The sequence below is a fragment of the Acanthopagrus latus genome, chromosome 18, assembly GCF_904848185.1.
Source record: "Acanthopagrus latus isolate v.2019 chromosome 18, fAcaLat1.1, whole genome shotgun sequence".
NCBI classification, from domain to species: domain Eukaryota; kingdom Metazoa; phylum Chordata; class Actinopteri; order Spariformes; family Sparidae; genus Acanthopagrus; species Acanthopagrus latus.
The window spans coordinates 19,571,060-19,595,879 of NC_051056.1; the positions used below are offsets into that span (position 1 = coordinate 19,571,060).

Genomic DNA, 24,820 nt, shown 5'->3' on the forward strand with positions numbered 1-24,820 from the left:
AGATTAAAAAAAAAAAAATACAGACTATAAGAGGAAAGATTTTGTGTCATGAAATTGAAATGGTCAAATGAAACATAAGTGAGCACCCTTAAAATAATATAATGCCTGCAGGTCCTTGAGCACTTCTAATGTTTAAGGAGACCAAAAATACTCAACAATTAAGTCAACAGAAGAGTAACCACCAACTTTTTAAATAAAAGATCATTGTAACAGATTTATTTAGAAAATATTCAGTAAATCAATAGATAATAAAAAACAATCATGTAAGTGGTTTGTACCTCTGTCTACACCCACTTGTTCAAACAGAAATTCTTCAAGATTCTTGACATCACAGTTGCAAATAATAGGAGAAATGAAACCAGACAAGGCAAATGAAATAAGAAAAATCATACATGACATACAATACATGACAAAACTGACATTGTTAGTCTGCTGATATTAGAAGTTTGTTCTTTGTCGTTTTAAACTAATATTCCTACGTATTGTACCTTTAAGGCCGTAAAAGTGTCAGCTTTAACCAGAGGAGAGTAGAATTAATACATTCACAGTTCAAAATATGTAAGTCATTTCTTTATATACAGTCAAAACTCATTTACACCAAGCCAGTGACTGGACAAAAATATGTCCTAAATCAAGGAAAAATTCAATTTTTTTCAAGTTTTTTACTTTTACCCATCTCTGTTCAAAAGATACCCTGTATCATGCAAGCATTTGACATTGTTGTGCTTCGTGTTGATGAGAATCAGTCTTCCTGACACTGGGTTTCCAAAAAGATCTCAGAGGGATTTGAGTTTTGTTGTACTGAGCAGCGGCCTTCGCCTGTCCCCCTAAAAAAAAGTGTTCAGCTCCTCCCCTAATGGGAAAAAAAAAGCTGTACTCTCATATTTCCCCACTTCCTCTGTCCACCCACAACATTCCCTTCCCGCTATCATCCAGACTGCTTCTCTGCCTGAGACACTAAACAAGGTGGGTCTCTTCATGTTTTTGTAAATCTGTATCTCTGTACTCTTTGTGACTGCTTTTACAGTTTTGCTTGCAGCAGCTGCCTGAAGACATTCTGCAACACAACAACTATTCTGTCTCTTTAAATCTGCTTAAAAGACTTTTCAAAATACAGTCCATGCTGTCGAGGGGGAGAATATACATCTGTTTTGATTAATTCTTGTTGTCTCCTCTCACAACCAAACACACCATGTAGTGTAGTGGCAATGGAGGGCACAACAGAGTCAACAACAAGAGAGAGAACAACAGGAAATGCTGGCAAAAGCGAGGCGAACCAGACGACACTGATGTCCGGCAAGCCTCTCCATCGCTTCGTCCAGAGAGAGCCCAGATGTCTTGGGGTAACACAGCAATCCAGGGCCGCAAGTAGTGTATAGAAATAGAAAAGTGATGGTACTTTTGGTACTTTTTGCTCAGTTTTTGGTTCTGACTTTTACTTTGGATGTCTACTAAAATACTCGGTGTCACAGTGTGTTTGACTGTGGATTAAACTTACACCGGAATATCCTTTTAAGGCCTTCCCTCCAAAAAGCCCAGTCTGCTCTGATTGGTCAGTTCTCACAAGCCTGAGCAGGCCCTGACTGCCGTGTTACAGCATCAGCTCTGTTGGTGTTTTTGTGACCATGCTGCCAACAACCTTGTGGAAGTCTTGACGGCTCATTTATAATGACAACTTCTGAATAGCTGATGTGCATATTTCTCTGTGGATCTATCACTTTGATACATTCACAATATTTTTTTCCGACCGAGACCTGCTTTATATCAATAACGGCACGGAAGTCTGACTTCCTATAACCTTTAAAAAATATGTAATACAGACAGTGAATTGTATCAGAAGTTCAAAAATTGTCAACTAATTATAACTTATTCCTGATTTAATCTTTAAAAGAAATGACAAATAACTGTACAGATTATCAGTTGTTCTATTCTGTTATTGTTATGCACTTAATATAACATAAATATCCTTAAAACATGTATGACAGTCAGAGGTCATCAGTTGGCTCAATGACAGAATAAAAGTCAGTTCCTTTGGGAAAACATTCTGAAGTCACTGCTTGAATCCAGCCTTCCTCTTCTCCTTCCCAGATCGCCTTAGTGGTCTTCGGCTGTGCGGAGGTCCTGATGGGGTTTCATCTAGCCGGTGAAAATCAGCCAAGTTCCTCTTTAATCTACATCCCCTTCTGGCAGGGAATTCTGGTACATAATATCTGACTAGTTAATGGTGATGTGCTGAAAATGTCAAATTACTTGACTGGTTGTATGTTGGCAACATGAAAATGATGTGTTGATTTTTGTTGTTGTTTTTTAAGTTTCTCGCCTGTGGAAACCTGTCGATCTACACGGAGATACATCCATCCAAGAAGATGGTTGGTATATTGTGACTTTACGCTCTGTTTTGACCTGGGATCTCTTTCTCCTTCTCAATAACTTGTCTGATCTTGCTGGATTTTTCTCTTTCCCAGGTGACCGTGTGTTTGGCCATGTATGTGGTTTCCCTCTTAGGAATTATAGTCTCTGCTGGCTTCAGGATATACTGCCTCACCTATTACAGCTACCTAAACTACAGGGCCAGATACAGTCGGGACCCAATATGGGCGACATACAGAATGGTGAGTTGCAGCATGTATTTTGAAGATTCAGTGCGCATTTTCACAGCGCACAAATAACTTTCTCTCTCACTGTGTCTTGCTTTAGAGCCTGCTCACCGGTATTGAAAGCCTGTTGTTTGTTTCGTCCCTGTGTGTGTCGGGGCTTCTCATCTTCTTGTGCGTCATCGCACGTTTAGCTCTCAAGTCAACACGCACTCAGGTAAAACGTTTTCCGTTGCTAAAATGTGCCTTTCCCCACTGAGATTAAACATTAACAATTCAAATTTAAAGGGGTAATTCGCATAAAAATGTAAAAACAAACAAACAAAAAAGGTCAGTCATTAGCTACTCAGAGCCGTGTCGCTGGAAAGTTAGGTGAAGTTACATAGTCCACAAAACATTTCAAAGCAAAACAGAGGAATGCTGAAATGCACTTTTGCTTCATGTTTTTAGTTGACTACTGAATTTTCTGTGTTTTTTTTTTGTTCAATGAACTGTTCCTTTAACCCTTTGGGGGGAAATATTTGTGACCAGCATAAAAGCTGCAGACAGCGAATAAATTGATCACATATGACTAAAAACAAAATGAATGAAAAGAAGACATGAAGTGAAATCTTTCGTATAATCTTGGTTCCAGGTTTTTTTTGGCTCTCATCAGCAGGCGCATATTTTTTGGGTTATGTCTAGTTCAAAACAAAGAGAGCATTGTCCAGTATTATCCAGTGTTTAACAAGGGACAAAGCATGTCTTCTACATTAGCAATTTAACTTGAATAAGTGTCGTAAATCAACCTTCCAGAGTTGTCGTCTGAGCCTCAGGTGCAGTTGAGAGTATAAACTCTCATAAATCTGAACACAGTTATGACTGAATCCAAATCCTCTTATTAAAGCTGGACATGTTCACACAATGCTGAGAAAAATGGGTACAATGATTTCTGAGACCTATCATTTTTTTAACTTTGTTATTTATTTATGTATTTCTTATTGTATTCTCTTGGTAATCATAATATCTCACTCTAACAAGTATGCAACTGAATGAAATCGATACACAAGCATTTTTTCTTACGTCTTCCTCTCTGGCTGTATGAAGTTTTGTCAAGTTTTTCCATAGCTAATGAAAAGAAATAGACCGTGTATCAATCTAAATGGAAAGGCTGAAAAAACTATATTGCTGTTAAAAGATACTCTCTTGATCCTATATTTAAATTTTGTTAATCAAATTAACTGACTTAATTTACTGTGTATGAGTGATTTTAATGTCTTCTTGCACCTCCATATCTCCCAACAGCTCATTGTCCAGCACCTCCCCCTTCCTCAGAACGTCGGCACGTCAAACTGAGATCGAACTTTTGAAGTATTATTCTGCATTAACTAACACTGGTTTTCCGCTGCGCACCTTTCCTGTGAAAGTCATATTTCTGTGTACAGTATACCACATGTGTATGATGAAGGCAGTCGCCCTTTGGCCTAACATCAGAATTTAAAGTGCACTTATAAGGGAATATCATAACCTCTAATCTCTTTAGCAAGGCTTGTGTGTTCTTACTGTACTGTACTAAACGTTTGGCTATGTTAGCAAAGCAAACACGTCCCACTAGTGATTAACTGCGTAGACCAATATTCACACGGCAGCCATGTTCTTCTGACATGGTGGGAAGCTCAAATGTTGCGCTGTAGTGTTCTAGGATCCGATAAACGTAGGCAATCTGACCTATTTTTGCTGTTTCCTGATCAATGAGCGACTGTGAAGACAAAGGGTTGTTTAAACCGGAGGGACGTCAGATGATATTTCAAGGTAAAACAACAGGTTCGATAAGCGATTAGCTTCCATTAGGCAACAGCCAGCGTTAGTGTTCAACCGCATTCTAGCCAACGCTACTGTTTTGATGCAATACGATTAGGAAAACGTAAAAATTTATTCAGATATCATTGATTTTAATAATAGTGAAACACACGCAATGTAACCAAACACTAACTTTAGCTAGGACAATGTAGAACACTTACATCAGCTAACAAGTTAAGAAATATGTTGTTTTTTTTTACTTGAAATATGGCCGAATGGGCCTCCAGGTTTTCATTATCCACAGTCTTTTCAGTGGCTGATCAATTGTGAAATTGTAAAATTACAAACATTTGTTGGATTATCTTCATTTTTATGACATGCAACCAAGAGTACAGCCAATCATCAACCAATCATCCCAGAACGTGTGTGACAGTGGAGGAAAATGTCCATCGTCTGAGTGAAGTCTGTTGCAACGTTATCGCATATTGTACAAACAACAGACTTTTTAATGAGCCACTTAGCTGACGCTCCATGTTTATGTTCAAATAAATCTGTGTACATTTTCCTCCTGTTTACTAAAAAAATATTTGAATAATGTGCCATTTTTTATACTTTTTTATTGCTGTTACTTACTGTTAGCTTTAAACCCTTATGTCATCACTGTGTCCAGTCATTATTTACGTTATCACCATTATCATCACAGTATCTGCAGTGTATAGCCATAGCTTAGACTCCACTTGCAGCTTTAATAATCACTGTGAACCTCTGTATACACTTAGCTGAAGGCATTTTACAGTTTGACTTTGGATGTGGGCGTTTTGTTTACTGGACAGAACATCCATCCATGATTGCAGCTTTTGATGTTTGTTTTTTTTTGTTTTTTTTTAATGAAATGACAGGACTTATTTCTTACAGATGAACTGAACTGATAGAGTGGCATCCATCCAGCTTGCTTTTTTAAAAAAAAAAAGCTTTTGACTTGTGTGTTCACATAAGTTCATCTACATGACTGTGAAATGAAGAGCCTGTTTAGAAACCTGTTGCCTGTGTATGTGTGAAAAAAAATTGGTGTCCTTGCAAAAGAGGTTCCTGGGCGGGGACCACTTTATCAAGCTTGCTTAGCTTTTTGCTCTATCTGGTGCAATAAATGTAATGTATGTGGTCTTTGTGTAAAAAAAAATGCAATAAAACATCAACAAAAATATGCTCAGATTGATGTCATATTGTACAGCAGACCTCACAGTCTGTGGCAACCATTAATCCTAGCTTTACCAAACCAACCTTTTTTTTTTTTTTTTTTTTTTTTTTTAACCAAAAATGACTAAACTGATCAACTGAATGTTGGTGGTTGAGAAACAGTCACTGTGGTCAGTCCTCACAAATCTTTCAGTTTTCCTTCCTGACCGTTACACAAACACACTGGAATCATCCTGGTTCTGTTTTTCTCACCGGCCACGCCCTCAGACATCCCTTCTGCACTTCATCAAGTAAACATAGTGGAATCAAATGGCACAGCACACCAGCAACACTCTAGCTCTTATTTACATATTCTCAACTTTTTGTTTGTGTCTGCTTCTTTGTCTCGACTTGGGTAGAGGAAAAGGGGTATGGAACTGAAACTGGAAATGAAACCTCTCCCCACATGAAGCAATATTAGGTAGGACCTAATTACCATAACATCATCAGCCTTGTCAATCATATGGAGGAATGTCTGTCATTAACCTGTGTTCATTCATTTTCTGGAGACATTTCTGGGTTTTACTCTATTTCTCAGTGCACTTCCCACAGACTAAAATACAGCTGACACTGCAGTCTGACACCAAAACAAGAGTTAGTGACGTAACAACCCTTCCTTCGTTTTAAGGTTCGTTGGGGCGAATGAGGAAGTGAAAACTCTGGTACAAAAGGAAACAATTTAAATAGACAAAACAGTAAAGACACAATGAAAGCATTTTCTTAAAGAACAAAAAGAACGGTTGGATCTGGGATATCACTAACCATCGCTAAAAAAACTTAACTTTATATACTTTTCTCTCTTCTTTTCCCATTTTTCTCCCCATTTTGTTTTTTTCCTTTCTGTTTTTCCTTTTCTGCTGCTGTTCATCACCAAAACGATCTTGCATGCTGCTCCTCTACACGCAAACAAAATGACACTCACAGAAAACTGCAACACACCTACACAACACAAATAGCCGACTGCCCCCCGAAGCCAAAGCTCAGTAACTACAATTTTGCTCACCATTAAGTTCTGACTGAACTTGAACTTAAAAGTCTTTAATCTTGTGACAACATTTCAGTCGTGCTCAGTTTTAGAGAAAAAAGATGTGAAAAAATATTGCAGCAGCTATGCAATCCAACTAAAAATCAAGATGGAGAAAAATCAAGTGCAGTTTTACTTCCAGATTAATTGTCATTATTAACTGATGGTTAAACTGTATGTTATCTTGATTTGCACCCACATGGTTTTATGTCTGTGTCTGCTTCTAATTTTGTTTTACAATACATATATTTGTCTCTATGCCTGTGGGTGTGTATATACCCGTCTGTTTTTGTGAAGCACTTTGGTGCAAAACCTGTTTGCTTTCAAGTGCTACATAAATTACATTACTTAAAATCTTAAATAACTTGAAACTTTAAACAATTACATGCAGTAAAAAGAACTAAAGTTAGATTTTTCAAGACAAGTTCTCGTTACTGTACTTAACCTTTGTACTACTTAGTTAGCTGTTGCAGGATTTACATGAGCAGGGTCATAGGTAAAATTGGTCATGATTTTCAAATGATTTGAACACATTTGTCAAGCACACAACAGCTGTATAAATGCATTTGATTTGATAAAACACAAAGCTTTGAAGCCACTTTTCTGATTCATATTTAGCATAGTTACTGTGATTAGCCTTTGTAGAGCAGCATAGTCCTAATATGTTGTTTTGCCATTGTATTCATTCAGTGCATCTTTTCGCCCTGGTGTGCAAGTACAGTCGCATCCTCTGATGGATCAAGTTGTGTCATGATTACTTGTTTACATTCTACAAATTTGTGTTAAAAAGTGAGAACTCCTCTTGCTGGTTGAGATAAACTTGGATGAGATGGAGTAAAGAATGAGAATATGTTATAAACTACTCTACATATCGACAGTAAACAGGAATGGCTTTTGCATGCCAACATTTACACCAACGTCACTGAGAAGGTCAAGAAAAGCGAAACTACGACACCTCGGCCGGGCTTACAGGCATAAAAGTCTACAATTTATAGCCGACAACGATGTATTCGATATCATGGTTGTGAAGTTGTGAGATCAGATCGCAAAGCACAAAAACTGCAACGGCACCGTCACTTTGGTCACTTAATTTATTTCCAGTCATTTCACTGAGTAGACAAACAGTAGTTTAACATTGAACATGTCTCCCCCTGCTGTTGGTAGTCTGGGGAAGAGGGAAATCCAGCTGAGGGTTTTGGTCGTAGTCACATTTGGTCCATGTACTGTTTTGTTTTTTTTCCCCTTCAACGTTGATGTATTTACAGTATTTAATAAACGTAGCTGGCAGTGTACAGAGACTGCTGGGAGGCCTGGTCAGCCGTGCCAGAGGGCTTGTACTCGCCTTTGGAAGCCAGGCCATTGATCTGAAGAGAGGAGGGGGAGTGTTAGGGCAAAGTCAAAGCTGAGTGTTAATGATCAGCCAAGTTACCTAAACCACATTAGTGCAAGACGGAGAAGACAAAAAGCTTGTTATCATCAATCATTCACCAGTCAGTATAAAGCTGAGTAATGTAAGATAAGAGCCCTTTAATAGCCAGGTTTCTGCACAGTCCACAACAACAAAGTGATAAGTGTGAATTAATTATTAGCATCGACTCATGCCCTCCGACACTGACCTTGGCCCTGGTGACGAAAGCTTGCTGTGTAGCTGCCTTGTTGGCATCTTTGCCCTGCCAGGCTGCAAGAGCAGAGGCCTGCAGCGCACGGCCGTAAGAGAAGGTCAGCTTCCAGGGGCGATGGAGGGGCACCTGGTTGATGGCGTTCAGGTGGATGGAGGCCTCCTCCTCACTCTGGCCTCCGGACAGGAAGCAGATGCCTGGAAGGAAAAAAGAAAGCAGCTTTCTACTTGTACTTGAAAATTAAGAAAATTAAAATCCTTGTCAAAAAAGGAAAAGCTGGCTTTATAGCGCTCACCTGGCACAGACGCAGGGACAGTGCGCCTCAAAGCGGTCACTGTGGCCATGGCAACCTCCTGAGGGGTGAACTTCTTAGGGCAGGAGTGTCCAGGAGTGACCATGTTGGGCTTCAGCAGAGTACCCTCCAGGTAAACGTGGTGGTCGGACAGAGCCTTGTAGACAGCGGCCAGAACCTACAGATGAAAGGGCAGATTTATTACCACTCAGGCTTCAAAATGTCATCCGGCAGGGAACCATTTCACTGCCGACAACGCCAAAAGATGATGTACAAACCTTTTCTGTGGCATACTGGCAGCGCTGCAGGTCATGGTCTCCATCAGGCAGGATCTCTGGCTCAACAATAGGCACCAGGCCGTTCTGTCGGAGTACAGAAAATGATGTATTCGAAATCAGGAAATCAAAGCCAATGACTGAATCATTTCTGTAGACAATGTGGCCGCACACACACCATCTGGCAGATGCTGGCGTATCTGGCAAGGACATTGGCGTTCTCTGCGATGGCGAGAGCCGACGGGCAGCCGTCCGAGATCTTGAGGACACACCTCCACTTGGCGAAATCACAGCCGTCCTTCTTGTACTGGGCGCAGCGCTCAGACAGGCCATCAAGACCTGTAGCGGAACAACAAGCCGCGGGATGTTATGGTGGACCTGCTCCTTCTGCGTCATGTTGCCGAAAAGTGCAAGAGACGTTTAGAGATTTCATGAATTGTACAGAGAGGCGAGAATCTGTTCTCACCTTGTGTGGTGGTCTCTTTATCTGTGCCCATCAGAGGAGCTGTGCCTTTGTCAACCTGCAGAACGAGAACCAAACTGTGACTTCCACGAAAGAACTGGAAGTGCATGTGTTCAACTAAACCTTAATTTATAGGCTCCTCACCTTGATGCCGACGACAATGCCCTTCTCCTTAACGACCTGGGGGAAGAGTTTGCCGTTGCTTGATTTCTGGTAGAGCGTCTCGTGGAAGAAGATGATCCCGCCCACGCAGTTGGCGATGGAGGCGTCGGTGGAGAAGAGGATGTCGCGGAAGCAGCGACGGTTCTCCTCGATGTTCTCCACGTTGATGTTCTGGAAACGCTTTCCCATGGTTCCTTGACAGAAGGAGGGTATCAAGAGTAAATCAAATTCACCAGCACGCTCAGCAGACGTCTGTCACCCGACAGTCACCGGGGACTTGAAGCTCACCTGTTGATTCATCAGCAGCCAGGATTCCCTTTCCTGGAGCGACGATCCTCTGAGCAATGTCAGAGAGCTCCTTCTTCTGCTCTGGACTCAGGGCTGGGAACTGGTGAGTCATCCTAGAAGACAGAAACAAGTTATTTCACAGGTAATCAGAAACCTTCCAACACTCAGGTAAGCACGAAGAAGATTTTCTTTTTTCCTGCATCAAACTTCCTGCCTCTCTTGCGCCACCTCTGTAAATATTTGGCTTGCATGGTTGAACTCTGGCCTCCACATAGAATTTCTGGCTTTGAGCGTGCAACAGTTCATAGTTCACTCAAAACTTGTTGAATACATGATGTCCCCCCCAAGAAGTCTGAACAAACAGCACGATTATGACACAAAGGACAAGAAATCATGAGCATCGTTTGCAGGCTGTCAGGGATCATAAAACCGCAGAGGGCGGATGTGCGTTTGTTTTTCTATTTGCTCACAATCAAAGAAGCCTTGTGACTCCACATGTAACACAGCCCTTTCAAAGTAAAATCACTACAAAACTCATGTTGCAAATAGAACGGCTGAACACACCAATTAATCATCTCGAGCATGCAGACGTGATACCTTGTTTTTACTGCTTAAAATCTGCAGCTCAATCTCATAACTGCATCAGTGCACACTAGAAACGTGAGGAATCCAGCAGAAAGTTAGATCACTCCTCACACAAGCACATGGAAGACAGCAACAGCACCAATGTGCACAGGGTTTAACAACAAATAACTACTTGAAAACACGTCTTACTTGAGAGTTTTGTCAAACAACGACGGCAACAGAGGGGACAGACAGCTTCCGAAGGCTCCAAACAGTAATTGGACTGATTGAGAAGGCCGAGCTGAGAGCACAAAGCTGCATTTATTGCCTGCTGGGCGCTGAGGGGGGCGGGGCTTGTCGAGGACGTGGCGGGGCGTATGTCACCCAGGGCCACGCGATTGGTCGGCTCAGACAGACGGGGGCGGAGTCCGCTGCTTCTGTGGACTTTGCGCTCCGTCGGAGCCTGAGGTGATACCAACAACGGAACAGTGTGTGTCGCCTGAAATGGGTTATAAAAGTCTGCATGCGCGCATCAGTCGGTCATCACGCAGCCCCGCCTCCTCCCTCTGTTGCCTCATTGAGACAATGATGAACTGCTCTTACTTACTTATCTTGCAAGTCAGGTTACTTTGTGTCTTTGTTCTGGTAATGTCTAGATTACCACAGGATTTAATTATCCGTGATTGTCTTATTTTGGCAATCTTGTTTACCTGGTTGGTGCCCAAACAGTTCTCAAATCGATTGCTGAATGTGGCCCACTGGATGTAATATGTGTGACATGTGTATCATCTGTTTGCATACAGATATGACAGCCTTGACACATTAACAACGCTGCAAAAATGGGAGTAACGTACTGCTTTGCTTGATCAGTTCAGATGACAACTTCCTTAACAGATTTCCATGAAAACCTGGACAGAGACACGTCTCAGCCCAGAAATGACTCCATTACCATTTTGGTGCTGATCTGAATGCAGATTAAGCAGATTTGAATATGTTTTCTTTGATTTTAGATTTGGTAGTTTAGATTTGATTGAATTGATGGTGACCTTGAGGTGTGCACTCTACATGTATTAACGTTCTGCATGCACTCATCAGTCGGTCATGACGCAGCCCCACCTCCTCCCTCTGTTGCCTCACTCAGAGACAATGATGAACTGCACTTACAGGCCTGCTGCAATCTTGCAAGTTGGGTTACATTGGTTCTTTGTCCTGGTGATGTCCAGATTACCACAGGATTTAATTATGTGTGATTGTCTCAATTTTGGCAATCTTGTTTAACTAGTTTGTGCCCAAACAGTAACAAGTATGTGGAGTGAATAACAAAATATAACGCCTAAGGAATGTTGGTTTCACTGTCTTGGCTGCCAGATAATTGCAACAGTATCCACAAACACTGTCAACTCTAAAATGAGCCACGGATCTGTGGAAGCAATCCAGCGCTACAGCCACAGAAAGAGTCTCTACTGTGAAGCAGCACCGCATCAGTCAGGACGGATGTCTGATTTGGCTCAGTAGTTTCAATAAAGAGAATTCCTCCATGTGCATCAGAAATGTTGTAGTTTTCACTTTCTTGCAGCACATTTTGTAGATGTATTATTGAACTGCACTCCATACTTGAGGTCCTATTTGCAAGAAAAGTAGATTTTTGAGTCACATTACCAACTCGTTGAATACTGACGCTTTGTCACGTCATGTCAGCCATCATCCCAAAGTGTGATCTTGAGGCTCAGTGATCAACTCTTCTTATAAATAGGATGATAAAAGATTGGACTGGATAACCAACAGTCTTTCCCCCATTGGTTATCCAGTCTTATCTTATCCTATTTATAAGGCTACTGCCACTGTTATAAAAACCTCTGAAAATTAAAGATATTTTGTTGTAACTTGGGTAAAAGTGAAAGTCAGCCATATGAATAGTACTTGAGTAGGATATTCAGCATTTTTCTGATTATTGGAATCAGTGATTTTCTTAACTGATTGACGATAATATATTTTTTTAAAATGCACTAAATTGGCTTTGATGCAGCAGGCAATATCACAATACTGGCCTCCAAACTGTCACGTAGTGGAAGCATACAGTAGCAAAAGGCACCACATGCCCCCACCTTCACTGTGTCTCAGTTGCTTATTTTTACCACAAACTAACTGATTCAGGACTATGGGAGTGTTATACTGAAGGAGTATCAGTTGCTTTCTGTGACTCAGTGCTGAATAGAATGAATCCACCATCAACAATGGGCTGTGTACCTTCCTCTTGTTAGAAAAAGTGATCATCAAGTGATCAAAAGTCATCTCCTCCACGGCAGTAGGGGGTGCTTGGTCGGCCGACGACGTCCCCAAATTTGTGCCCAAACAGTTTTTTAAATGGATTGCTGATTGTGGCCCACTGCATGTAATACGTGTGACATGTGTATCACCTGTGTGCATACAGATATTACAGCCATGACACATTCACAGTGCTCCAAAAATGGGAATAACCTGCTACTTTACCTTATAATTGAATATATGGAAAACCTTTTCTTGTTTAGTTAAGGTGACAACTTCCTTAACAGATTTCCAGAACAGATTTCCATGATTTTCCAGATTTTCCATGGATACAAACCTGGATACCTCTCGGCCCAGAAATGACCCCATTAACTTTTTTTTTCCATTAAGGGACGGACCCAATTTCTTTAACATCGCAAGATTAACATTTTTAGACATTTTCCTCAATTTCTCAAGGAATAATCCACTTATCCTAATGAAAGATAAATCAGGCTCAATGAGGTGTCAGGTGTCTATGAGTGAGTATGATTGTATGCAGATCCAATACAAATATGTTTTCGGTGATTTAGATTTGATAGTTTAGATTTGATTGAATTAAAGGTAACCTTGGCAGAGGTGTGCACTCTACATGTATTAACTTTTGGTTCATGTAATTTAAGTTTAGGGGGTGCATTTCTCACACTACAGGAGTTTGAGTTTAGTTTATTCATTGGACACACATATATGCCACCAGTTCCTGCAGCGAAACCTGCTCTTCTTGTTACCTTGAGTAACTGGCTTGCGCATTATCATATTTTCTTGTTGTGTACTCACATTATCCCAAATGTTTCCATCGATGTTCAGCCCAGAAAAATTACTCCAGGCGATGGTACTTTTCATTGTGTCACTGCCGCTCTACTTCCAGGATAGGAAAGTCGGCAAACAAGACTAAATTTAAGGTGAATAAAACTTTGAAAGCATGACCTCACCCGAGAACATTTGTGCCTGATATATCCGCAATATGCCACCAGTTCCTGCAGAAAAACTTGCTTTTCTTGTCACCTTGTCATCTTGGACAATGGCTCCCATCCACTCCATGATGTGGTGGTCAGCCACAGGAACACATCCAGCACTAAAGTGATCCAACCAAGGTGCACCACAGAGCGCCAAATAAATCATTCCTGCCTGTGGCCATCAAACTGTTCAACTCCTCGCTCTGTTCTCATGACTAAATAAACTGAATATACAAACTGACATTAAAGATAAAATATGTAATAGCTGGAATGCATTTCTCAAACTACAGGAGTTTCTACTTAGTTCATTCATTGGACACAAATTAAGCACCAGTTCCTGCAGAAAAACCTACTTTACTCGTTAACTTGTTTCTCTGGTTTGTGCCTTATGCATCACATTACGTAACAAGCGCGTCATGCATAAACAGTTCACATATCGATTGCTGAAAATGGCTCAAAAAGAGCTCATAGGGGTGTTTGTAATGCCCTCACCAGTGACCTCAGCAGATACGTCAGTAGATGTAACTCACAAATAATGACAAGCCAGCTTTTGCACAACCTGGACTCTGCTCCCTGTTCAATGTATCCCTTAATGGTGCTTATCAGATTTCAGTCTCTGTCCATGAGTCCCTTTTTACATAAGGGCTGTATGAGAAAAAGACTGTAAGGAGAGCGCAAAATGCTGTCCGACAAGTTTGATCCCCTCACAAGTATGTGGAGTGAATTACAAAAGATAACGCCTAAGGAATGTTGGTTTCACTGTCTTGGCTGCCAGATAACTGCAACAGTATCCACAAACACTGCAACTCTAAACGAGCCATGGATCTGTCGAAGCAGTCCAACACTGCAGCCACAGAGAGAGTCTCTGCTGTGAAGCCGTATTGCGTAAATCAGGAAAGATGTCTGATTTGCCTCAGTAGTTTCAATAAAGACAAATCCTCCATGTGCGTTTGAACTGTCGGTCTTAATCTGTGTGTAGTTTTCACTTTCTTGCAGCACAATGTTTTAGATCTAGCAGATGTACTATTAAACTTCACTCTGTATTTGAGGTCCTATTTGTAAGAAAAGTATTTTTTTGAGTCACATTACCAACTCATTAATTACTGGCGCTTTTGGATCAGAGGTCATGTCAGCCACCATCCCAAAGTGTGATCTTGTGGCTCAACAATCAACTCTTCTTATGAAACGGATAAGATAAAATACAACTGGATAACTAATAGAGGAAAAGAGGGCAACTACCACTGTTACAAAAGTAAAGATATTTTATTGTAACTTCGGTAAAAGTAAAATTCAGCCATAGGAATTGTACTTGAGCTGGATATTCAGCATTTTTCTGATTATTGAACAGTGTTTTTCTTAACTGATCGACGATAATGTTATTCTTTTAAATGCACTACATTGGCTCTGATGCAGCATGCGATCTGCATTGTAACTAGTAGCCTCATTCAAACTACACAATTAACTGTACTGGGTTAAAAAGCACAACAGGTGCATCCAAACTGTCATGTAGTGGAAGCAAACAGTAGCAGAAGGCACCACATGCTGCACCTTCACTGTGTGTCAGTTGCTTATTTTTACCACAAACTAACTGATTCAGGACTATGGGAGTGTTATATTATAGGAGTATTGGTTGCTTTCTGTGACTCAGAGTCAAATACAATGAATCCACCATTAACAATGGGCTGCGTGCCTTCCTCTTGTTGGAGAAAGTGTACTGTTTTGCCTCAGGGCTGCTGAGCAGAGTGTCATCTCCTCCCCGGCGGCAGGGGGCGCTGTGCCGGCTGAAGACGTCCCCACTCCGGTCGTTTACACTTCCGTTTCCGAGAGGCAAGGAGCCGCAACAACAACAGCCACAGACAGATTTATTCCACTATAAAACCTCTTAACATTAATATCGGTAAGACTTCGGTAAAGATGGAGTGATACGACACCAATTCAGAGTAAACACATTGAACTGCCGGCTCAGAATCGAGTTCCGCTGAGCATCGGCAGCGTTTAAAGCTAGCGTTAGCAAACGGCTAATGTTAGCCTTAACTTCACCAGACACTGGCTGGTTTAATCAGCCTGTTCGTGGTTTACGATGCGACACATCTCTCTCTCTCTGTATCTGTCTCATCACTTTGTTGGATGAATACTGTTTCAGAGCAAACATTAAAGTAGTTTTGTATATATAAAACATCTGCTAGCTACATGTACAACATAGCTTAGCTTTGGCGTTTGTTCAGTTAAAGCACATATTTAAGTGGACCTCCGCGTTTCTCATCACATTTAGCTGTAATTCCTTGTCTTTTTGTGTGTTGCAGGAGTCTGAGGATGTCGGGACAGAAACGTCCTGCCGACTCTAGCAGTTCCTCGTCCTCCGGTGCCCCCCCAGAGAAGCGGAGGGAGAGGGAGGGAGATGACGGGGGACCCGGTGTCAGCGCTGCTGCCGGGGGGAGCACCGCCGTGGAGACTGTCATCAAGCTGGGAGGAGTGTCCAACTCGGTGAGAAGCCACGTTAGCTTCCCACTGTACTGCTAACAAGGTTCACCTCATCTCAGTGGTGTACAGTCTCTCTACTGGTTTGGCTGTTTTTCATGTTTGCGTTGCTTTTTCAGGAAGAGCAAGACATCAAAGCTCTCCAGGCCAAGAACCGGAAACTGGGAGAGGCTCTCGATCTCAGACAAGTAAGTTAATTCTCTAAAAATGTGTGTACAACGCTTTATAAACACATACAAGCGTGAAGCTGTACTTGCATATTGCTTTTGGTTTAAAGCTAAATGTCTCTGTGTTGGTTTGCAGGTGATTGAGGACGAACTGCGAGAGAGGATTGAGCGACTGGAGACCCGGCAGGCTACCGATGATGCCAGTCTGCTCATCCTCAACAGATACTGGAACCAGGTAAACAAGTTCAGAAGAGGAAGCAAAAAGTCCTTGTTCAACATTTAAAGCCTATATAGATGAAGAGTCCTATGCGTGATGCTATTCTCTCTCCCTCAGTTTGATGAAAACATTCAGTTGACCATCAGGCGTTACGACCAAGCAAGCAGCGAAACTGAGAAATCTGTGGCAGGTGAGGGACGGAGCCTCAAGCCAGGCACTCCAGAGCCCGATGGAGACTCTAACCAGGAGAGGGCCAAGGACAGAGGTAAAGACCGGCGTTGACACAGGATCATGACTCTGAGAGCAATGACATGCAGGTGTTTCATCATATTTGATTTCCTGCTGATGTCACGCAGGCCAAACGGGAGAGGCGGCCAACTCCTTCCTGGCCACGCTGGCTAGCAGCAGCAGCGAGGAGATGGAGGCTGAGCTGCTGGAGAGGGTGGAGTCCAGCCAGAAGCAGGCCAATCATGTGGTGGAGATCTATGAGTGTCTGAAGAGCACCGTGGACCAGCTGAAGGCAGAGGTGGACTCCGGAGTTGGTGAGATAAAACGCAGGATACAAAATGAAATTGCAGTGATGGAGATTTTTATTTGGGAGGAATTTATTGAATCTGTGTTTACATGTACAACACATAAAAATGTGATAATTGTTGGTGTTGCTTTTCTTTCCAGAGGGCAGCCTGTGGCAGGCAGCTTCCAAATTGAACTCTCTCCTGACCAACGAAAACAAGCGACTGCATCAGCTTACTGAGGACCTGAAGCAGAAGCACAGCCACATGACAAGCGAGGTACAAAAGCTATATTCCGATTATGTTCGGCCCCGGGTCAAGACATTCTTAGCTGCGGGTAAAAGTGTTGTTAAAAACAGCTGAGACTGCTACAGACTTTTCTACTGCTATGTAATCAGATGCTGCTTATTTGTAAGAGAATTGAGGCACTTTGCGTCTTTTGAGTAGGAATTTTACTGTCACTCATTATCATCTAGTAACACCTGCTTTATTGCAAAGTAATATTGTTTGAAGAACTATGATTCTGTTAGCTCTTGTGTCTGGGTTCAAATCTCTTTTTATTCCTGTCTTGTCCAGTCCCGGTCTCTGGGTCGCGCAGCAAACAAAGCAGACCAGCGCGTGAGCGAGCTGCAGGTTCTGATCGAGGAGCTCCAGTGGGACATGGAGAAGATCCGCCGCCGAGAGAATAGACTGAATGCACACCTGATCGAGATACTGGAGAGGGTGAGGATGTGTTCTCTTTTTGTGTGTTTGTGTGTGTGTGCGTGTGTGTGTTTCTCTTTTCCCCACACAGTTAGTGTGTGATCTAGTCCAAATCTGATATCTTGTAAAGGTAATTTCATATCCAAATAACAGCACATATCAATATGTAGCATATTTTCTATCATTTCAATGAATAGCTTGTATAAGATAACAACATGGAAAGGTCTATTTCTTAATGTTTTCTTGTCTGCATCAGACTTTTCATACCAAACCACATCCAAGCAACAAAAGTAGCCCCTTGTTTAGACATTAAACTTCCTGACTGCATCCTTAATGTGCAGAATAAGGCAAATTATTGTCCAGACATAAATGTGTGTCCATAATATGCCCAAAAATGATTGAAATTGATTGCTGTATAGAGTGTAATCTGCAACCCAAATGAAGAAGCATTATATGAAAAGACCCTGTGTCATCACATGATGTTTATTATCATGTCACACAGCCCTCGTGACAGTGTTGCATAATTGTTCTGATGTTTATGTGGACATATGTTGTAACACTCCCTATGATGCGTTCCAGGTGAACAGCAAAGGTTATAAGGTGTGTGGGGAGGCCAGCAGTGTTTGTGGGACCATCACCATTAACAAGAGAAAGGTGAGTCTTTCAAGAAGGTGTGAAGTTACTTGTTTTTTGTTTTTTTTTTGTTTCTTCTTTCCACACCTAGCCTTTCATACTTGCTGGTGTTTTTCCTCTTCTCTACTTTCAAGTTTGAAGAAATGAACAGTGAGATGGAGGAGAACACAGAGCTGGCAGACAACCGCCTCATTGAGCTGCAGAAGCTCCAACAGGACCTGCAGACTGTGCACCAGGAGAACAACAGCATGAAGGTTCTCCCGCAACATTCTTATGACTTTCAATTGGAGAAGGCTCATCAATTTAAAAGCATTAAAGCCGCATTAAACCAAAATACTTCATTATTGTTTATATCTGATCCCCTCAGACGGAGCTGCTGAGTCGAGCAGAAGGCATGGTGAAAGAGACTTCAGAGTATCGTTGCCTTCAGTCGCAGTTTTCTGTGCTCTACAACGAGTCTCTGATTCTAAAGGCTCAGTTAGATGAGACACGCGCTCGTCTCAACACTACCCGGACGGCACGGCTTCGACAGCTGGAGCACATGGAGGTCGGTAGTGTGTGTGTGTGTGTGTGTGAGCATCAGTATCTATTTATGTCACATTTCGCTCTTTACTTACTCTCATCCCCTCTGTGTGCAGAATGATGAGGTGGCTCTGCAAAGGAAGGTTCGGACCGAGGTGTTTCAGCTGGAGGACACACTGGCTCAGGTCAGGAAGGAGTATGAGATGTTGCGCATCGAATTTGAACAGACTCTCGCTGCCAATGAGCAAGCAGGTAACTGACAGGTTCTTCTGTAGACGGCGTACAAACTGCACACTTCATCACTTGCTTGCTTTTTTTATCCAGCTTCACTCTGAGCTCCTCTTTCTCTCAGGTCCCATCAACAGAGAGATGCGTCACCTGATCAGCACTCTGCAAACCCACAACCAGCAGATGAAGGGAGAGGTGGTGAAATACAAGATCAGACTGAGAGAAACACAGTCTGAGCTCAACCAGGTGAGTCAAAAGGGGAAACTCACCAGCAAAAGTTACATTTTACTCTTTGTAGGCACCACATGTTCCAGTATAGCGGAACACAACAGCACATCAAACTGAAACATTGACCTGTTACCTCTTCAGGTCCGCGCCTCAAAGGGCAACGCCATCCTCCAATCTCAGTCAAGCACAGAGATGGACGTGAAGGATGAGACAACCTCTCCTTCCACCCCAGCTGTCTCTGGGGAACCTGTGATCAAGACAGAGCCCGACAACGGCTCCTCCACACCCAGCAGCACAGGTAACTAACATCTGTGAAATGTTTGTTCACTTTTAATTAGAAATTTGAACAACTAAAGAACAGTGTTCTTGTGATATATATATTAGGACTATCCTGTTTCACTTTGCTTTATTTTATTTCTGTAGGAGCTTCGGTGAAAACGGAGCCTGGAGTAGATCCTGAGGCCACAGTGAAGGAAGAGGAGAAAGAGGAAAAGAAAGACAAGGAGGAAAAGAAAGAAAAGGACATTGTAAAGAAAGAGGAGAAAGACCGAGAGCGGGAGAAAGAGAAGGAAAAGGAGAGAGAGAGACCGACCCGCAGCGGTGTAATAAAGGAGGAGAAAGAGAAGCCAGGGAGCAGCAACCAACCCGAGGATTCGGCCGGGGAGCGCCTGTCTATGGTCGGAGGGTCAAAGAGGAAGGAGATGGAGCAGCTGAAGATTGTCCGAGCAGAACTTAAGTAAGTTGCATGTGTGGAAGAAATCAACTTAAATGTTGCTGGATCATTACATTTGTCAATAGATGTTCACAAATGTTTAATATATAACATTTGGGAATGAAAATGCACATTATAAATAAATTATAAAACCAAAAAGGGTGTGATTAGGGTGAGGAAACTGATGTTATGTTTTAAGGCTGTCCATCCCGTACTTCTGAACGTGATCTTTGTGATCTGTTTTGGGGGAATTTTGTCCACTTTGGTGAACTTTTTAGAAAATTAATATATTAGCAGTCAGTAAGTAGTAAGGAAGTGAAAACATTTTGTATCCAAAAGGTGAGGAACAGCTGGTGACTGGTATGGAGAAGCATACAAAAGCGATGCAGCAATTCTAGTCTGTCTTGTACTTTTTCCGTGTTGGTAGACAACATCTGCCAAGTTGAAGGTATCTTTGTTTTTTATCCCTGTGTGGGAAGTTAGTTTGACAGCAGCAGAGATATGTCAAGAAATAAAAGAAAGAAAGAAAGTGATAAGGAGTAAAATGAATATAAGTATACATAAGCACAGTAACTCTGAATAATCAAACAGTAAACAAAGAATGCAACAATAGATTGCATTGAGTTATTTAAAAGGCAAATGACGTAAGGACAGATTTGTTTTTAAGTCTGTTGTTCACCACAATTGCAGAAGAACATTTAACAGCCTTTTTAATTCTGTTGTGTGTTGTTTTGGTGTTGTTGAGGATATTTTGTTCATTGGGTCAGCTTCAGACTGTCGTGTCCCAATAGAATGCGTACCGTTCATCTAACCCAGAACTCATCAGTCTTATGATTGTGTGACTCACCGGCAGTAGCTCTCATGGAATACTAGACACTTGTCTCAAAATATAGCACGGTAAACAAAAAGGTTATTCCTTAGCAATGTGTCAAGAAGACAGTCCTAATCGTCCACAGTGTGATCTTTATTTCCATTTCATGATGATGGTAGTTCTGTGATAGACTGTAAGACTTCTTACATCAACTGTACAGGAAAGCCCAGGAGTCGCAGAGGGAGATGAAGCTGCTGCTGGACATGTACCGCTCAGCGCCGAAGGAGCAGAGGGACAAAGTCCAGCTGATGGCTGCAGAGAAGAAGTCCAAGTCAGAGGTGATCAACACAGCACACTATAGAACACTGTTTTTTATGTTAACATCTAATCATGATTACTGGTGGTCTTGGGTTGTGGCAGTCCCTTATTAACAATACTGATTACAGGGAGAGGAGCTTCGACAGAGGCTTCGGGAGCTGGAGGAGAGGGAGAGGAGGGAGGGTAAGAAAATGGCAGATGAAGAGGCTCTGAGAAAGATCCGCTCTGTGGAGGAGCAGATCGACATCCTCAACAAGAAGCTCTCTATAGCAAAACAGGTGTGTGTGCACCTCATTTTTTTTGTCTGATGCACAAACAAAGCCTCCTTTTGCTCTCTTCTAACACTCTGTCGCCCCCCTGCTTCCTCTGCAGGAGGAGGACGCACTGCTGAGCGAGATGGACGTGACGGGCCAGGCCTTCGAGGACATGCAGGAACAGAATATCCGTCTGATGCAGCAGCTCCGAGAGAAAGACGATGCCAACTTCAAGCTGATGAGCGAGCGGATCAAGTCCAACCAGATTCACAAGCTGCTAAAAGAGGAGAAGGAGGAGCTGGCCGACCAACTGCTCACCTTAAAAACTCAGGTGAGTCACCTGGCAGCAACATGCGGTTCCATCTGCAAGAAGAGGGGCTTGTACAGACTGGTTTTGTGATATAAACACGGTGGAAAATACCTGCAATCATTTCTTACTTTCTTGGAATGTTAATACGGATTATACTGTACAAAGAATTAAATACAAAAAGTCAGCATATTTTACAGATAATGTACAAGCTGATTATCACTTCCTTTTTTGTGCGTCCGCTTGTTTGTTCACCCAATGCAACTGTGCCCACTTGTTAGGTGGATGCACAGCTGCAGGTGGTGAGGAAGCTTGAGGAAAAGGAGCGCCTCCTGCAGGGCACCATCAGTACTGCGGAGCGAGAGTTGACACTTCGAACACAAGCGTTGGACATGAACAAACGCAAGGTAACACACAAGCCGTTCGGAGTGAATTGATCACAGGACAGTTGAGCTGCTTGTGAGAACATTCAACACATGCGTGTCTGCTTGTCGTCCAGGCTCAGGACTCTGCGCTGCTGTCAGAGGAGGTGCGAACTCAGCTGGAGCAGGTTCAGCAGAGGCTCAAGCTGGTCAGAGAGGAAGTGGTCGAGAACAGCATCTCCCGGGAGAAAGAATCCTTTAACGCCCGACGAGCACAGGTAAACAACACACAAACACGTATACACAAATAAACTCAAGTTTCAAACAGCACATGATATGTTGGGGATAAGTAGGGCTAAATGTTACGAAACCTGTTTTTTCAATACTTTTGATATGCAGTAAACACATCAGATCAACAAAACAGCTGGCTTAGATGCAAAGACTTTTGGTTGGACTGTTTCTTAAAATACACTGCTTGTTCTTTGTTGAGAAATTAGTGCATTGAAACCCTTTGTTTCCCCCCTCGCTTTGTTTCAGCTAAATAGTTTTGGTTTCAGCCTTCATCCTTAACATTTTCACTGCAAGGTTAATGCTCGTTAATTTCATGTTGAGCGTTAAAAATCATAGTGGGAAGCTCTGACTGCTAATATATGCTGCTAAAGAGCAAGTAAGTGCATGCAAAAGTGGAACACAGACTTTTACTTACAGCAGGTATCTCTCGACTGTGTTTCAGGAGGACATCTCTAAACTGAGACGAAAGATCGAGAAGGCCAAGAAACCAGCGGAGAAAATCAGCAACGGAGATGACATCTTAAATGAAGAAATCAATGACTATAAGGTTGGTTTCCATGATAGTGAATATAGTGAAAATGTCCTTTCAAGCTTTTTAACTTAATCCTGCTTCAGAGAGTAAGATCAGTCACAGAGTGGCATCATTGATGCTGGTCAGGATTCGACGCATCCACATGTTTTGAATGACTCACTCCAGAGTGTTTACTTTTTTGATAAATTACTATTAGTTATTTCGAGGATGAGAACAATTCATTTCAGAGTCAAGTTTCATATTAGGTTGTTTTTCTTTATGCGACTGTTGCAAATAGAACAGCCCTGCCAAATTATTCTCTCACTGACAGTTAGATGAGCCAATAATCTCATGTCTGAATATGAAACTTGTTAGCTTAGCCCAAAGACCAAATGCAGTTAGACACAACTCGCTGTCTAAAGATAAAACTCCACCTACTAGCACCTGTGATGCTCAATAATTAATCATTATATCTTATTGATGACCCTGTGGCAATAGCCCCAAACAGGAAGTTGTGATGGTACTCTTAATCTAGAGTAATCTTTATAACTGTGGTTTCCACCAAATGAGACCAGCTGTCAGTGTGATCACACTCTTTCAATGGGAACTCACAAGAACACTTAAAACTCCCACCAACTGTGCGATTATTCAACATCACACATAAAAATTGGCAATTGTGGTCTGCGCTCTGTCTGAACTACAGAATTCCATGTTACTCATGCTCAGATTTTTCCAGACATGATTGTAATCTTGGAGGTGGTTTGATGTAATCATGAGGGCTCTGAACGCTTTGATTGTACAGTCTGTCATTCTGCCAGATTTATGTGTCGGCTGTTCTCTCCGCGGTCTTGAGAATCAGTCCTCGCCTCGAGTTATAATAAAGAGCCTTTACATCATTAGGTGTGTTCCCAGTTCAAGACAGCCAAGCTTGAAGTTATTTGTGTCCACTCATCACAAGTCATTCATGTCAGGACTAAAATGGCTTCTCTCTTTCTCTCTCTCTCCCCCTCAGGCTCGTCTAACGTGTCCGTGCTGCAACTCTCGGGTGAAGGATGCAGTACTGACAAAGTGCTTCCACGTCTTCTGCTTCGAGTGCGTGAAGACACGCTACGACACACGTCAGAGGAAGTGCCCCAAGTGCAACGCCGCCTTCGGAGCAAACGACTTCCACCGCATTTACATCGGCTGAAGACGCCGCGTTTACTGGAGAGGAAAAAAGGGGGCCAACAAGAGAAGCAGTAGTACAAATACTGCCGGGGGCAAGACTCACCATTATGAACATGTACCCGCCCTCCCTCCTCCATACAAGACTACACGAGTGTGATATCTCTGGATGATTCCAGCCTCGTAGGGCCGCAGTGATGCTCTGAACAGAACGCTTTAATGTTTTTGTTTTTGTTTTGTTTTTTAAAAGAATGACTGAATTCATCTTCTCCCACCCAGTATCCACTACTTTACTGTGTGCTTTCAGATACTGAAGCAGGAAGAATGGAGGGAATGTGATCATGCCAGTTTGCATCACATACTGCATTGTGTGTGTGTGTGTGCGAGCGTGAGTGTAAGTGTGTGTGAGAGTGTGAAAGTGTGTGTTTGTGTTTGAAAACGACCTATTCAGCAAACCAGTATACAAAGAAAAACCATTAGTTCAATGAGAAATACAAATAAAGTTCCTCTCGTCTGTTTAATGTTGGCGTGTATGTACATATACTGTGTCTCTTTACCGTTTCATTTTTTATTTGAATCTGCCTTTTCTCTAAAAATCTTTACAATCAGACTCGATGCTCTGTACTTGCTGTTCCACTAGTTATTAAACTGTTCAGCTCTTGCTTATATTTCACAAATTTTTCTATTCAAATGTGTATCAGTTATCAGACATGTGGACTGGAGACGACTGACTCGACAGAACATAAATGACTCGGGACTCGACTTGGACATCAAATACTTGGGACTCAACTTGAGACATTGACTCGACTGTGCTCATTTTATGTTTTCAGTTAGGTTTGTGTAGTCCAGC

General features: G+C 42.1%; 3 protein-coding genes across 3 annotated transcripts; 2 read left to right on the forward strand and 1 right to left on the reverse strand.

Annotated features, from left to right (window-relative positions):
* The first annotated feature begins 432 nt into the window (after positions 1-432).
* On the forward strand, positions 433-5,577 carry LOC119007397 (membrane-spanning 4-domains subfamily A member 4D-like). The gene is made up of 7 exons (XM_037077055.1): positions 433-966; positions 1,199-1,343; positions 2,089-2,199; positions 2,313-2,369; positions 2,466-2,612; positions 2,698-2,811; positions 3,879-5,577. Exons 2-7 carry the CDS (start codon positions 1,209-1,211, stop codon positions 3,927-3,929), a joined length of 615 nt encoding a protein of 204 aa, XP_036932950.1. The 5' UTR covers positions 433-966; positions 1,199-1,208; the 3' UTR covers positions 3,930-5,577.
* Positions 5,578-7,706: 2,129 nt separating this feature from the next.
* Positions 7,707-10,661, reverse strand: aldob (aldolase b, fructose-bisphosphate). The gene is made up of 9 exons (XM_037077956.1): positions 10,507-10,661; positions 9,733-9,845; positions 9,427-9,638; positions 9,286-9,340; positions 8,998-9,158; positions 8,823-8,906; positions 8,548-8,722; positions 8,250-8,449; positions 7,707-7,997 (listed from the first exon to the last, which is right to left on the reverse strand). Exons 2-9 carry the CDS (start codon positions 9,842-9,844, stop codon positions 7,902-7,904), a joined length of 1,095 nt encoding a protein of 364 aa, XP_036933851.1. The 5' UTR covers position 9,845; positions 10,507-10,661; the 3' UTR covers positions 7,707-7,901.
* A 4,633-nt stretch (positions 10,662-15,294) lies between these two features.
* On the forward strand, positions 15,295-24,638 carry rnf20 (ring finger protein 20, E3 ubiquitin protein ligase). The gene is made up of 22 exons (XM_037077851.1): positions 15,295-15,450; positions 15,857-16,037; positions 16,151-16,219; positions 16,335-16,433; positions 16,533-16,680; positions 16,772-16,957; positions 17,091-17,206; positions 17,504-17,650; positions 18,209-18,283; positions 18,397-18,516; positions 18,630-18,809; positions 18,901-19,036; positions 19,137-19,258; positions 19,382-19,538; positions 19,664-19,976; positions 20,984-21,101; positions 21,210-21,359; positions 21,454-21,666; positions 21,924-22,049; positions 22,142-22,282; positions 22,738-22,842; positions 23,819-24,638. Exons 2-22 carry the CDS (start codon positions 15,867-15,869, stop codon positions 23,993-23,995), a joined length of 3,069 nt encoding a protein of 1,022 aa, XP_036933746.1. The 5' UTR covers positions 15,295-15,450; positions 15,857-15,866; the 3' UTR covers positions 23,996-24,638.
* Positions 24,639-24,820: the final 182 nt, after the last annotated feature.